At 41.8% G+C, this 15,855-nt stretch overlaps 1 protein-coding gene across 1 annotated transcript in view; it reads right to left on the bottom strand.

Moving 5' to 3' along the window:
• The window catches only part of STIM2 (stromal interaction molecule 2), a 119,586-nt gene that overhangs the window by 23,224 nt on the left and 80,507 nt on the right, over positions 1 to 15,855 (bottom strand). The window contains exons 3-4 of the mRNA XM_034411304.3: positions 10,142 to 10,256; positions 1,426 to 1,537 (exon numbers count right to left, since the gene is read on the bottom strand). Of these exons, the coding sequence (XP_034267195.2) occupies positions 1,426 to 1,537; positions 10,142 to 10,256 (227 nt within the window). The remainder of the gene's footprint in view (positions 1 to 1,425; positions 1,538 to 10,141; positions 10,257 to 15,855) is intronic.

Here is a 15,855-nt window from a genome sequence, read left to right as displayed (position 1 = left end):
TGGTTGTTAAGTGAATCTGGCTTCCCCATTGATTTTGCTTGTCAAAAGGTCCCAAAAGGGGATCACATGACCCCAGGACATTGCAACCGTCATAAATATGAGTCAGTTGCCAAGAGTCTGAATTTTGATCATGTGATCATGGAGAGGCTGCAAAGGCCGTAACTGTGAAAAATGGTCATAAGTCACATTTGTCAGTGTCACTGTAACTTTGAGTGGTCACTAAACGGACTTTTGTTAGTCTACCTCAGGGGTGGGGAAAAATGGCCCCTTTATGACCTGTGGACTTCAACTCCCAGAATTCCTGAGCCAGCTTGGCTGTCTCAGGAATTCTGGGAGTTGAAGTCCACAGGTTGTAAAAGGGCCACAGTTGCCCACACCTGGTCTACCTGTCTACAAAAATGTCCATCTGTGAGATTTGTGCAAGTGGTTAAAGATCATCCTATCTAAGGGATGGATCCATTCATCCTTAATAATGTTATATCCTTCTCCTTCTCCCCCTCCTCCTCCTCTTCCACCTCCATCACCTCCTCCTCATCTTCATCCACGTCCACATCATCATCAGTATTGTGGTAAGAGCAAAGACTTCGTGTCCAGAAAGCTAAATTTGTTTTGTGTGTGTGTCCACGAGTGCAAGGCTTAATGCTATAATTTTGTCTCTTAAATCCCTCATATATGAAATAGTTTACAAGTTTTCTACTAAAGAACAGTGACTGTGGTTGTTCAAGAGATGTGTAGATTTATACAATTTTAGGAAGCATTTAAAAATAATGGACATAAATGCCATATAATCACATATAATCATTGCAGATATAATTGCGTCATGTCAATGTAATCCTGCACTAAAGAAAAGAATCTGTAAACAATACCTTAATATAAATATCGAAATTACTTTGGCATCGATAAATTTCACTGTTCATGTTCGGTGCACACTGGAAGTGTTTTCTATTCTATTCTATTCTATTCTATTCTATTCTATTCTATTCTATTCTATTCTTCATTCTTCTCTTCTAATTCTTCATTCTTCTATTCTATTCTATTCTATTCTATTCTATTCTATTCTATATTCTTCCCTTCTAATTCTTCATTCTTCTATTCTATTCTATTCTATTCTATTCTATTCTATTCTATTCTTCATTCTTCTATTCTAATTCTTCATTCTATTCTGTTCTATTCTATTCTATTCTATTCTACTCTACTCTACTCTATTCTTCATTCCTCCATTGTATTCTATTCTATTCTATTCTATTCTATTCTATTCTATTCTATTCTATTCTTCATTCTTATTCTTCATTCTTCTATTCTATTCTACTCTACTCTACTCTATTCTACTCTACTCTATTCGCTTTCTTCTTTCCAAATAGTGATCAAAATGGACGATATCAAGGTACAACTTCTACTGAAATTAAGTAGATTGAAAAAAATGACCTTGGCAATGTTGTTCCTTTGACATTATTTTCTCTGAAATTCTTCTCATACTGAGGAAGTTCGACAAATTCCACCAACCACTGAAGCGTCTCTTCTTGCGTCCAATTGTGAACTACAACAAATATAAACAAACGTTATTTTCCACAGGCCTGATTATCAAGAACTGAATCAACAGTCCAAATTTTAAAAAAAAAAAATTAAAAAGTACTTTACTGGCAAGTCTGCCGTTCTCATCATGCGCTCATCAGAACGAAGATTATCCAAAGATTATAAGCAAGTAATTCTTCAAAATATTCCTTTATTAAAAAATTCCACAGCGTCTTTGAAACATAAAATCTTGTGACCGATAAAATTTACTCTAAGAGCTTTTGATCCCTGCCATCCTCTTCTGCAGAACTTGGCTTCGGAGTTGATTTGGGATCTTTTCCCACAGACAATGGAGTCCATGTGTTTGCTTCGGAATCCCATACAAGTTGCGTAATTCTGGCGTGTGTGTGACACCAAAGGAAGACAATGAGAACGGCGGGTAACAAAGCCAAGAAATGCAAGCGGTATATAAATATCGAAGCACAAAAATGTCTGGCATTTAATGAATTATGTGGTTAATCGCAGTGGTGAAATCTTCCCTGGTTTTCCACCAGTTCGCTGCCCACGCATGTGCAGCGCACGCAAAGTGCGCGCATACACCGTATGTGCCAACAGTGCGCACCAAACGTGCGCTTCACAAGGAAAAAGGCAGTTTGGGAAGGTAAGTAGAACAGCGACGGGGGGCGTGTGTGTTCTGCCCCAGCTACGGACCCCAAAGAACGCAGCACACACAAAGTCTGTACAAACCTTAGTTTACTAAAATAAAATCAGGGTTTTTTTCACACAAAGGCCGTTAACTAACTTTCTTAACAGCCTACAAGAATCCAAAGAATAAATAATCGTAATCTTACTATGGTTGGCAGAAAGCCCAGAAGCAATTTGCAGAGAATTAAGATCAAGACGTGAAGAAGAGTGAACAAAGTTGTTCCCTGCAAATTGCTTCAGTCGGCGTTCCTCCTTAAATAGGCTAAGGGAGTGGCCAATTAGCCCCAAGCCTTACTCTCGAGGAGACCTCCTCCTGAGGAGCCACTCCTGCCTTTTGGCAGCTCTGCGTGCCCGTGCATCAAGAAGAGGCTCCTCTTCTTTGTCCTCTTCACTTATGAGAGCTTCTGGAGGTTCTGAAGGCCCTGGCTGAATCCCTGCCTCTGACACCACATCTTCTCCAGCCTCCTCATTGTCCGACTCAAGTGCCAGCTGCATAGGCTGCTGGTGCAGCACCACACCAGCCTCCTCGCTGTCCGAATCAGCCACCAGTTGCACAGGCTGCGTACGGGCCACAACACTATGCCACGCGATTTAGGTTCACTAGAAAGCACAATTTCCTGCTTTCTAGCGATTTTAAATCATGCGGCACAGCTGATCATCGGAAATACCAGTTCGGATCAACCCCGTAGCTTTTTATTCCTACCAGTTCACCTGAACCAGTGCGAACCGGTAGGATTTCACTGCTGGTTAATCCTCGACCTATGACCACCATTGATCCCAAAATTGCCATTGCTAAGGAAGGAAGACTGTTACTAAGCAACTTTTGCCCCATTCTTAGTCACAGTTGCTAAGTGAATCACTGCAGGTGTTCAGTTAGCAATGCGGTTGTTAAGTGAATCTGTCTTCCCCATTGACTTTGCTTGGCAGAAGGTCGCTGAAGGGGGAATCACATGATGCCAGGAGACTGCAACCGTCATAAATATGAGTCAGTTGACAAGGGTCCAAATTTTGATCAGGTCACCGTAGGGATGCTGTAACAGTCGTAAATGTGAAAAACGGCCATAACCCAAATAACATTCTGCTACATCACGACTCATTCATTTTGGGTTCTCCAGTGTTCCGTCCTCCGAGCCTATCTTATCGGAGGAAGAAGGCTCCGAACATGAAGGAGAGGAGTTGGCCAGGCCTCCCTCTCCAGGACCCTCCTCTCTGGCAATGCCTCAGGTGTCTCCCGAAGGAGAAGAGATTGGCCAGGAGCCAGGTGTTTCGGATAGTGACGAAGAAACATTGTGGTTGGACCCACGCCAGCATCGGAGAGACAAGCGTGAGCAGCAGAAAAGGAGGCGTGCCAGAGATTAAGCTGAGTCACTGGATCACACCCCACAGGCTATAAAAGGGAGTGTGGTGGCCATTCGGATTCTGTGACGGACAAAGCTAATTTCTGGCGAGGCACTTGCACCTTCGGACACAACATCTATTTGCCGTGGATTTAATTACAAACTGGACTATTCAAACTGTATTTTTGTCGGTGTTATCAGAGTAAAAGCTCTTGGCAGGCAGCCACGGAGTTGCTGCCAAGTTCCTTATCACTGACGTTGTGTGTCTGAAGAGTTTATTTAACCCTCGGCTGGCTGGTTGGGTGTGTGCATGGTATGGGGCCAGAACATCCAGATGGGCTGATTACTTTTTCCTCTACAGGTAGTCCTTGACTTATGTCTGTCGCTAAGTGAGACATTTGCTAAGTGAGTTTGGCCTCACTTTACGACCTGTCTTGACACAGTTGTTAAGTCAGTCTCTGCAGTTGTGAAATTGGTAATATGGTTGTTAAGTGAATCTGGCTTCCCCCCATGACTTTGCTTGTTCGGAAGGTCATAAAAGAGGATCGGATGACCTCGGGACACTGTGACCGTCATAAGTATGAGGGGAGAGGAGAGGAGAGGGAGAAGGATGAGAGAGAAAGGAGAGGAGAGGGAGAAGGATGAGAGAGAAGGGAAGGTAAGGGAGGGGAGGGGAGGGGAGGACAGAGGAGAGAGGAGGGGAGGGGAGAGAAGGGAAGGGAAGGGAGGGGAGAGAAGGGAGGGGAGGAGAGAGGAGAGGGGAGGGGAGGGGAGAGAGGGGAGGGGAGGGGAGGAGAGAGAAGAGGAGAAAGGAGAGGGAGGGCGAGGGCAAGGGGAAGACGAGGAGAGAGAGGAGAGGGGAGAGGAGAGGCTATTTTTATTTCTTTACATCTCTAAAGATTACACTTATGTTAAGAAATATTTTTAACCGATGTACTTTTACTAATGTTTGCTCCTACGTTGTTTTTATTTCTACTATCTGCTATTCATTTTCAACATTTTGTCGATGTACCAATTAAATCTGGAAGGCTCAATTCACCCTTAGGTCATCCCAAAACTCTTTAGGCCATGCCATTTGGAAGCTGGTTTGGCAAGCACCCCCCAAACCACAGTTTTCCAGAAGGTTCCATTTATGGTTCTTAACTCTGCACATACCTAGCTGCTATTACCAAGCTTTTCTTTTTAAAAAAAATGGCTTTTATTGCAAAGCATGCTGAAATGCTTCAATATGAGGAACAGTACGTAAATAAATTAAGTACTTAAAAACATCAGAGGTATCACTTTGTGGATTTAGATATGTAAGGCTTCAGGAGGGGGAAAAAAGCATTATTTTAGGATGACAAATATGTAACTGCTGATCCCAGCATCACAGGAGTTGAATATTTATAAATGAATTAACTCTACTTAATATAAATTAAGATGAAAGTGAAATCTCATTCTGGTACCTGACCAGTCAGCTAAACCTCAACTTATTTCTGTAGTCATAATTCTGAGGCAAGTAAGAGTTTTAAAAATCCTTCGGAGTTGAACTCAGTCACGAGAACAATTTAGTGAAGGCCATAAAAAATTTTGCCATACAGGAGCACATTACTGAAACAGCGAGAGTTCTGTCCCCCATAAAATCGATTTCTTGTAGAATCTGGCTGATTAATCATGCTATTTTTACTAAGAGATTAATCCTGCCAGAGAACTCTCTCAAAAAGAGACATAGAAGTGTCACTCCAGTGAATTCCTTTAAAAAGCCTCAACTACGATACCTGCAATGATAAACGGATTGAGACAGTTCCAAGGAACATGCCTGATCATGATGAGGGATTGTTTGTGTGTACGGGCATGTAAAGTATGTGTTTCTAGACCTAACAGAAGAATGCACTCTTAATTCATCCGTATGTCTATGAGATGACAATGAAGCTCCTTATCGGTAGCCTATTTCACCGTATTGTCTCCTTGCAAAGTCTACCGGACAATGGCAACTTCGGATCCCTAATCGAAATTAGTTGCTAAATTTGGTCGTGTTTTTTTAGAGTATTCTCTTTCTGCTTTTGGAAGAAATGTCCATCTGGGTTCAATTCCAAGCCGGGATAAAGACACTGGAAACACGGAGGCTGATTGGAAAGATGGTTTAATGATGAAGCAGAACCACCAAGGACATGTGATTCTGGGTAGCTGACCAGAGGTGGTATTTAGCCGGTTCATACCAGTTCAGGTGAACCGGTAGCGGAGATCGCGAGTGGGCCCGCCCACCCACTTGCCCCGGCTATATGACATCCTATTTAGGGACGTTTTTGAGGCTGGATGCAAGCAAAGCGCATGCACGGAAGGCATCCATGAAGCGAGCATGTGTGGTGAACCGGTGGTAAGAATATTGGAAACCCACCGCTGTAGCTGACCACATAGAGTTGAGAGTGAGGGGTTTTTATACCTTCTCTTGGGCTTTGAACTAGAGCTCCCTGTTCCTGTGCAAGAACATGTATTCTATTGGCTGTTGTCAGACTCCCATGGTGCCATGTACAAATCCTAGGAGTTTGTCTGAGCTAAGTTTGGTTGAAGCCTGGAGGGTGATGCAATGTCCTTAGGAGATTGTGCAATGTGGTGCACAATTGTGTTGCTAGATCAGTGGTTCTCAACCTGTGGGTCGGGACCCCTTTGGGGGTCGAACGACCCTTTCACAGGGGTCGCCTAAGACCATTGGAAAACACATATTTTCAATGGTTTTAGGAATAATTTTATGGTTGGGGGTCACCACAACATGAGGAACTGTATTAAAGGGTCGCAGCATTAGGAAGGTTGAGAACCACTGTGCTAGATAGTAGAGGGTTAATCCTATTATGTCCTGGAGGGTCATGCCTTAATCCTATCATCCTGGAGCCAAAGGTCTTTTGTTTTGTAGATAGGCTGGCTCAATCTTTCTCAATGGGCACAAAAATCTGCTGTGGGGAGGGAGATTGAGTCTGCTTTCTGTCTTTTTAAAAAAAATATGTTTCTCCACTTTTCATCCAGGGAAATATAATATTCTGTCTTTTTCATATTTCTCAAACTATTTCATCCTTCTAGGAGAGGGATGGGTGCCTTCCCACACTGCAAACCCATTTCCCTTTCTTATTTTTCCCTGCATCTGTCTGTGGAGATGCTCAGGTTGTCGCCAAGGTGCTTTTGTCAAATGGCAACTGGGTATTCTTTCTTTTTTTTTCCCCCCCTCGAAGATGTTTCGTTTCTCATCCAAGGAGCTTCTCTTCAGTTCGGAACTGAAGAAGAACTCAGAACTGAAGAAGCTTCTTGGATGAGAAGCGAAACTTCTTCGAGGAAAAACAAAAAAAGTCCAGTGGCTTCTTGAAAAAGAACATTTGGGTTCCTTTGCATCTCTAACTCTTTTGGGGGGGGGAGGAATTTCCAACTTCTGAAGCAGGTATGGTGTGCGGGAAACTAAATGTGAGAGGAAAATTTCCCTCAGAACTCTTCATTGGATACCCTCTTTCTAAGTGCTTGTTGCGCTGCTAAAATCTACAAAAAAAAAAAAAAAGGGAAGTTGATAACCAAAGAGAAATAAAAAATGAAGATGATTCTGAAATTGCCATAATTAATAGCATTATTACTATTGATCTGCCCAGTGGGATCCCCAGCAGCTTCATTATTAACTTCAGTGCTAGAAAATGCACACTGCCACAACTCTTTTTTTCCCCCCAAAGATTTCTTTTCTTCTATACTTTTGAAATTCTTTGGGTAAGGGTGGGTTACGAATGCAGCACGCAAATAGGCTGCTTCTAGGGAATAAAACCTAGAGTTCTTAATAAGTTCAACTTCAATTTATAAATCGGTCAAGAAATGGTAAAGTACTAATACCACTCTATGAAGCCTTAGTAAGACCACACCTAGAGTACCGCATCCAGTTTTGGTCACCACATTATAAAAAAGATGTTGAGACTCTAGAAAAAGTGAAGAAAACAGCAACCAGAATGATTAGGGGACCAGAGGCTAAAACATACGATGAACGGTTGTAGGAATTGGGTGTGGCTAGTCTAGTGAAGAGAAGGACCAGGGGAGACATGATAGCAGTCTTCCAATATTTGAGGCTGCCACAGAGGAAGGGGGTCAAGCTATTTTCCAAGGCACCTGAAGGCCAGACAAGGAATAATGGGTGGAAACTGAACAAGGAGAGAGTCAACCTGGAAATAAGGAGACATTTTCGGACAGTGAGAACAATCAACCCATGGAACAGAAGTTGCCTTCGGAAGTTGTGGGAGCTTCATCACTGGAGGCTTTCAAGAAGAGATTGGACTGCCATCTGTCAGAAATGGTGTAGGGTCTCCTGCTTGGGCGGGGGGTTGGACTAGATGACCTACAAGGTCCCTTCCAACTCTGTTAATCTGTAAATATGTAAAGTCTTGTTGATTAAAAATAAAACTTTAAATGGCTGTCTTATCAAAGAATGAGTTTACCATGCTGTTATCTTACTAGGGTTCGACTTGAGCATCATTTGGCTACACATTCCTTTAATGAACATTCAGAGAACCAGATGTCATTAGCACAATCTTTTGCATGAGCATTTTAAATCATATTTATAGACAATTGAGTATGTAGGAGTGAATAAAAAGTGTGGGGAGGAAACAAGCACATACTTTTAAACTTTAAAACATGGGTTCACCATGAAGTCAAACATTATAAACTAGGGAAGTATTTTTTTTTCCACCACCCTATTTTGCACGGGCCCAAAACAAAATATGAACTTGTTTTGCAAAGGCTGGAACTGAATGTGTAGAAACTGTAACAGCACAATTATATTCCCAGAAAATAAATAACTGACATGCCTTTAACACTTTAGCAGGAGAAATTGTTTACAGAGCAAGTTTGCACGTTAATACCTAAAAGCAAACTGAGAGCTTAATTAAGTCCATCTGGCCTTAATGATAAATAATGATTTGGTAATTTTTATGAATTTCTGTACCAAAGATCCGTTTAGAGAATGAATGTAAATAAATACATAGTTTGCTTACAATCAGGCAGACATTTTTATACATGATATACGTGATTTGATTTGATAGACGTTAAGAGGACAGTATTAAAATGTGTACATTTATTCCACCCACATGTAATAACAACAGGAATACTATAGTACCTACAAAAGCAGTATCTAATGGTCTGGAATAATCATAGTCACTAATATTAATTAGAGAAACCAAACCATCTGAATACTTTTAAATATATCTTACCTTGGATCATTCTGCTACATGAGATAGTTTTGATATCCCAAAGCAGCCGCTTGCTTATATGAATTTAATTAATTTAATTTAATTTAATTATTTAATGTAATTTAATTTAATTAATATTTAATTTACTCAGTTTTTGCCACAGAGAAAAATTCATAATTAATTATTCAACAATGAACATCAGGGGTGCTATTCAGCAGGTTCTGACAGGTTCTGGAGAACCGGTAGTGGAAATTTTGAGTAGTTCGGAGAACCGGCAAATACCACCTCTGGCTGGCCCCAGAATGGGGAGGGAATGGAGATTTTGCAATATCCTTTCCCCAGGAGTGGGGAGGGAATGGGGATTTTGCAGTCCCCTTCCCTTGGAGTGGGGTGGGAATGGAGATTTTGCAGTATCCTTCTCCTGCCACACCCACCAAGCCACACCCACCAAGCCACACCACAGGACGCCTACCAAGTCACGCCACAGAACCGGTAGTAAAAAAAATTGAATTCCACCACTGATGAAGATGGTCCTATTTGTTAAGACTGCCAACACAATGGTCAAGTAACAGCTTTCTAGCAGAATAACAACGAGGTTGTGTTTTACAACAACCATCTATATATTGGGTGCCTGATTCTACTACCCAGGTTTATCCAACGTCTGCTCTTCCTTCAATTTTCATATTTATTTTCCTTTGGGAGACAAAAGGGGCAAATAGCTCTTTTCATTTGTTCTTCCCCAGGTTAAGATATTCTTTAATGTAGCAGCCCATGAATCAGCTGAGTTGAATCTTCATTATGTGGATCTGATCTTTCACATCTGGCAGTAACCTCCTACTGGCCTCCAAATGCTTACAACACGTTTTGTAGTATATTCTGTCAAACCACTGAAATTATGACTTTAGCTCAAAAGTTCACCATTTCCCAAAGCGATCCAGGCCTAAAGCAGGAAGCATTTATTTATTTTTTTAAAAAAAAGATTAATTTATGTTACATTATAAACTTTGGCTTTACATGTTTCAGCTTTTGTTTTTAAATTGTATTGCATTAAATTGCTTTTTATACTGTGTTTCCCCGAAAATAAGCCCTCCCCAGATAATAAGCCCTCCCCCAAAAATAAGCCCTCCCTGAAAATATTTAACCATATGCGCAGCCAGTCCCCGCCATTTCCTCTGGTTAGGGTTAGGGAGACAGAGCTGGAAATCAGGTAAGACGGCAAGAGGATCCCCATCTTGCTCCATGCGCCCCAAAATAATAAGACCTCCCCCAAAATAAGGCCAAGCGCTTATTTTGGGGTTCAAAAAAATATAAGACACGGTCTTATTTTTGGGGAAACATGGTATTATTAAACCTAGAGGAGAAATGGACGGAGAAAGAAAATGCACAAAATGGATGCCTTACCCTCTGATGTTTTCCAGCGTTTCCATAAATCCTCAATGGTGATGTGCTTGTCTTCCCTGTGCAAGTGGCTGTGCTTATTTGATGCATCTTTATATTTCATATCTTCTCTGATAAACTAAAAGAAAAGAAAATTGTGGTGTCAAAGACATTATGTCAGGCAACTCAACAACTCAACCGTAACAACTCAAACCAACAGGGCTTAAATTATTCACTTCCAGGTTCAGGCAGGCAAGGAATCTCCTTGTGTATCTAATCATTTTTCTTAATCACTCATTTAGATAGTCATTACAGTTATTTTAAAAAATGGGAATAATGTTGTGACCCAGGCCCACTTAGTTAATATTAAATGCAAAACAGTTCCAAAAAACAAACAGATTTTATTAAAACAGCTGAGAATTAACTCATTCTCAGCAAATTCTATATTAAATGAAAGCAAAGTCCTCAAAACACCATTCTTCAGTTTATCTCTGACCTTGGGATAATTAGGCAAACTGCCAAAGGCTTTTCTTGGCAACAGTTCAGGAACAGAAGACGCTGACAAGAAAGAAATACATCTAAATACGAAGCAAATCTCTCAACGGTTGTTTTCCGGCAAAGAGGCCAAGAGCCGTTGCTGGTCTTTTAAACCTTATGGGAGGGGCCAATTATCTCTTGGCCCTACTCCCGAGTCATCCTTTCTGTTTTATCTGCTCCTGCCTTCCGGCAGCTCTTCTCATACGTGCACTAGGAACAGGCTCCTCCTGTTCCTCTGCCTCTCGACTGTCAGCCTCTGGAGGCTCCGGAGTCCGCACATCACACCCTGATGGCCCTGGCCCCATCTCTGCCTCCGATGCAAAGCCCTCATCCGGGCCTTCCCCAGCCTCCAGGACTGGCCCATGCTCTTCCTCAGCCTCATCGCTGTCCGACTCCACTGCCAGCTCCGCAGGCTGCTGGCGGACCACAACAAATAATCCCCAAGCAGGGACGGACAATATCGCCACCTAATATCATTTATTTCTTTCAAATATGACACAACTGGACAATATTTCTCTCAGTCCGTATGCTACAAATACATTACCAATAGTGAAGAGTGACAAAAAAAAAATAGAGGAGAAAATAACTGGAATATTGGCTGAAGCAACTATAGGTTGCCTTCAATTTGCAACCGTTTGTTTAGTGACTGTTCAAAATTGCAACGGCACTGAAAAAAGTGGCTTATGACAATTTTTCACGCTTACAACCGTTCTAGCGTCCCATGGTCACATGATCAAAATTTGTATGCGTGGCAACTGATTCATATTTATGATGGTTGCTGTATTCTGGGATCACGTGATCCCTTTTTATGACCTTCTGACAAGCAAAGTCACCGAGGAAGCTACTTCACTTAACAACCGTGTGATTAAATTTAAGAACTGCACTGATTCACTGTGGCAAGAAAGGTCGTAAAATGGGGCAGAACTCCCTTTAGAAACTGCCTCACTTAGCAACAGAAATGTTGCGGTTCTAAGTCGAAGGTTAGCCCACCTCTATACAAATCTGCAAATCCTCCCACACAATTCAATAGTCCATATAATTATTCCTATTCAGCAAAACCACCATCAAGAAGAATTTAAAAATTTTAGAGCAGACAACTAGACACAACTAAAAATGCGATGTAACCCCGAGCGTTCCCTACTTTTTTTGAAGCGGAAACCTTTGCTGGAGAGCACTACTTTTATGTGCTCAATAAATTTGTATTCGTACATGCAGATGAAATTGTAAGGCTTCTACAATTACAAGCTTGATGGATGATGACTTCATAGACTTGCCTAAGTAGAATGTGAAATTAATCTGTCTTTGCATTCTTCCGGGGTGATTTTTTTTAAAAAAATTCTCGATGTGTAGCCGAAAACTGTGGGGTTTCCTGGTAGACTTCTATCTAAGCAAATCAAAGCTCTGTTTAGCTTCGTAACTCAGTCAAGGTTGCCTCATTTTGCTGTTCTTTGCATATTTCAAAAACTACCCACATATATTCAAAAGCTACCCTGTTTCCCCCAAAATAAGACATCCCCTGATAATAAGCCCAATTGGGCTTTCGAGCGCATGGCAATAAGGCCAAGCGCTTATTTCAGGGTTCAAAAAAATATAAGACAGGGTCTTATTTTCGGGGAAACACAGTATTATCTATCTATCTATCTATCTATCTATCTATCTATCTATCTATCCTGTTTTCCCCAAAATAAGACATCCCCTAATAATAAGCCCAATTGGGCTTTCGAGCGCATGGCAATAAGGCCAAGCGCTTATTTCAGGGTTCAAAAAAATATAAGACAGGGTCTTATTTTCGGGGAAACACGGTATCTATCTATCTATCTATCTATCTATCTATCTATCTATCTATCTATCTATCTATCTATCTATCCTGTTTTCCCCAAAATAAGACATCCCCTGATAATAAGCCCAAGTGGGCTTTCGAGCGTATGGCAATAAGGCCAAGCGCTTATTTCAGGGTTCAAAAAAATATAAGACAGGGTCTTATTTTCGGGGAAACACAGTATCCATATGGTGCTTGGAAAACAACCTGCACCTGAACATCAGCAAGAGAAAGGAGATGGTGTTAGACTTCCGGAAGAAGAGAGAGGAACCTGCCCAGGAGTGAAATCCAAAATTTTTCCCTACCGGTTCTGTGGGCGTGACTTGGTGGGCGTGGCAGGGGAAGGATATTGCAAAATCTCCATTCCCACCCCACTCCAGGGGAAGGATACTGCAAAATCACCATTCCCACCTCTCCTGCTGGAAGGATATTGCAAAATCTCCATTCCCACCCCACTCTAGGGCCAGCCAGAGGTGCTATTTGCCGGTTCTCGGTAGTACTCAAAATTTCTGCTAACAGTTCGCCAGAACCTGCTGGATTTCACCCCTGAACCTGCCCCACTTTACATCGAGGGGGGCTGTGCAGAGAGAATTTCCTCCTTTAAATTCCTGGGAGTCCATCTCAGAGAAGATCTCACCTGGAAAATCAGCACGACCCAGGTAGCCAGAAAGGCCCATCAGAGACTCCACTTCCTTGGGGTCTTGTGAAAAAATAAAGTGGAACAACAACTGATGACCTCCTTTTACAAGTCCACAATAGAAAGCGTCCTCACTCATTGCATTGTGGTGTGGTGTGCTGGCTTGACAGCCGTGGATAGAAAGACATTACAGAGGGTGGTGAGGACAGCACAAAATATTATGGGCTGTCCCCTGATACCACTAGACGACATCGCTAGGGCTCGCTGCCTTAGAAGAGTGAGGAAAATCCTCAGGGGCGACTCACACCCTGGTCAGCCCTTCTTTATCCTCCTACCGTCTAGAAGGAAATATAGAAGCATAGACAGCCGCACAAATAGGCTGAAGAACAGTTTCTTTTTTTTATTGAAAAAGTTTTTCAAATACAAATTTACCCCCCTTTCCCCCCCCAACCCCTCCTCCCCCTCCCCTCCCCCCATGGCTTCTCCAAGATGAAATCCAAATTAATATCACATTATATAATACTTTACCACCCTTATACACCACCCCCTATGTACTATACATTTCTTCCTAACATTATTATTATATCCCCTGTATACTATACATTTAACAGCATTCGGCTAAAAACTATATAATAGATCCTATTTTGGCGTTTATTCTAATCTACCCATTTCCTCCATCTGGATACTTATATTTCTTTTAAATATATTAATATCTAAACATAACATCCCTTTTCCTAAACTAAGCAATCAGTAACCTAACCTATCCCCTTGTACCATATCAATTTTATATCACCCACTTTCCTACAGGTCTATCATACATAATATATTTAATATCTTTATTCTTCTGCCCATATCAAATGACTTTAAATTTGTATTCCATATAGTATCTTCTGTAATGTCTTTCAACTAGATTGTTAATTCCATCGACCATGTTAGGGTAACATCAAGTCCTGCTTCCAACAGTGTATTCAGTATCTTCAATTACCATCTGCCTCCATCATTAATAAGCATTTCTGTATATATATATAAAAAAAACCCGAGTGACTTTATATTTATATTCCATATGGTATCTTCTGTAATGTCTTTTGTCTAGATTATTAATTCCAACAACCACGTTAGGGTAACAGCCAGATCGTCTGCATGCCCCAATTCCATAGTTCTCTTGCCTTATAGCTCAACATATACATAATCCATTTTTCAGAGAGTCCAAAATAGAAAGTTCCAGTCCGCTCAATCACAGGCCATCGGGGCTGTCAGACTCCTGAACGAAAAATAACTTTACAACAACATAGTACGATTGACTTGCGGGGCCGGCGCGATGTGCAATAAGTTCACATGGACTGAGTGTTTGTTTGTTAGTAGGATTCACTGGGCTAGGGATTTTTGTCTTTCACTGTGAGTTGTATGGTGTTTGGGGAGGAGGGTGCACGAAGGGAGGCTCAGCCAATCTCACTGTACACATGTTGGACTCTGACAATAAAGGTGCGAATTGAATTTGTGGGTGTGGATGCAATATACGTAGGCCAGGTACTTATAAAAAGTGCCTGTTTAAAAAAAAAAAACATTTACCTCCGCTGCTTCCTCCTTCTTAAAAGGGCTATCTTGTTTCATATACCAGTCTTTTCTTTCACAATTCGCCAAAATTAAGAGAATACAGGTTGGAGATGGAGTTCAGGGCAGAGGGAGGGAGGGAGGGAGGGAGGGAGGGAGGGAGGGAGGAAGGAAGGAAGGAAGGAAGGAAGGAAGGAAGGAAGGAAGGAAGGAAGGAAGGAAGGAAGGAAGGAAGGAAGGAAGGAAGGAAGGAAGGAAGGAATCTCTATTCAGAAGCTACAACTGCGGCTGTAAAAATAATGACAATAATAAAAGAAGCTGACCGAACAATGGTTCACCCAATTATCTGATGCAAAAACATCACACAGACTGACTACAAATAACAGCCAAATAAAAAGGTAACAATAGTGCATTGGAGAGCACCAAAGAATTGAGGCCTTTGAACTCTGGTGCTGGAGAAGACTCCTGCGAGTCCCTTGGACTGCAAGGCGATCCAACCGCTCAGTCCTAGAGGAGATCAACCCTGACTGCTCTTTAGAAGGCCAGATCCTGAAGATGAAACTCAAATACTTTGGCCACCTAATGAGAAGGAGAAGACTAAACTCGTTGGAGAAGAGCCTAATGCTGGGAACGATGGAGGGCAAAAGAAGAAGGAGACGGCTGGATGGAATCACTGAAGAGGGGAGAGGTCACTGTTTTAGTATTCGATACCTGAATCTCTGGAACTAGCCTTCAATACTATAGCGAGCATTCTTGTAAAAGTCAGCAATAAAGTTGTACAAGGACAAGAACAGACTTGCAAAGGCATGTGGCAATTGTAATGCTGTGGCTAAAATGAGTTCCAAACAAATGAGTTCCAAAATTGTAGTAATCACCAGATTGCCAATTTCAATTCGGCTTATCCTCCGATTCTTGTAGCGGTACGGGTATTTCAGAGAATGCAGGTCGTCCTCAACTTACAACAGTTCATTCAGTGACAACACTGAAAAAAGTGACCGATGACCGTTTTTCACACTTGTGACTGTGGCAGCATCTCCATTGTCATGTGGTTCAAACATTGGCAACTGGTTTGTATTTATCGAACCCCTTGCCCAAGCAGAAGACTCTACAAACTTGTGGCCTGCAGGCCGGATACGTCCTGCACTGGCCACGCCCACCCCCGTTTTCAGCAAAGGGGGAAAAAGTGGCGATACA

The sequence above is a fragment of the Pantherophis guttatus genome, chromosome 8, assembly GCF_059756535.1.
Source record: "Pantherophis guttatus breed Tessera chromosome 8, ASM5975653v1, whole genome shotgun sequence".
Classification (NCBI taxonomy): Eukaryota; Metazoa; Chordata; class Lepidosauria; order Squamata; family Colubridae; genus Pantherophis; species Pantherophis guttatus.
This window is presented reverse-complemented; position numbering and strand designations above follow the sequence as displayed.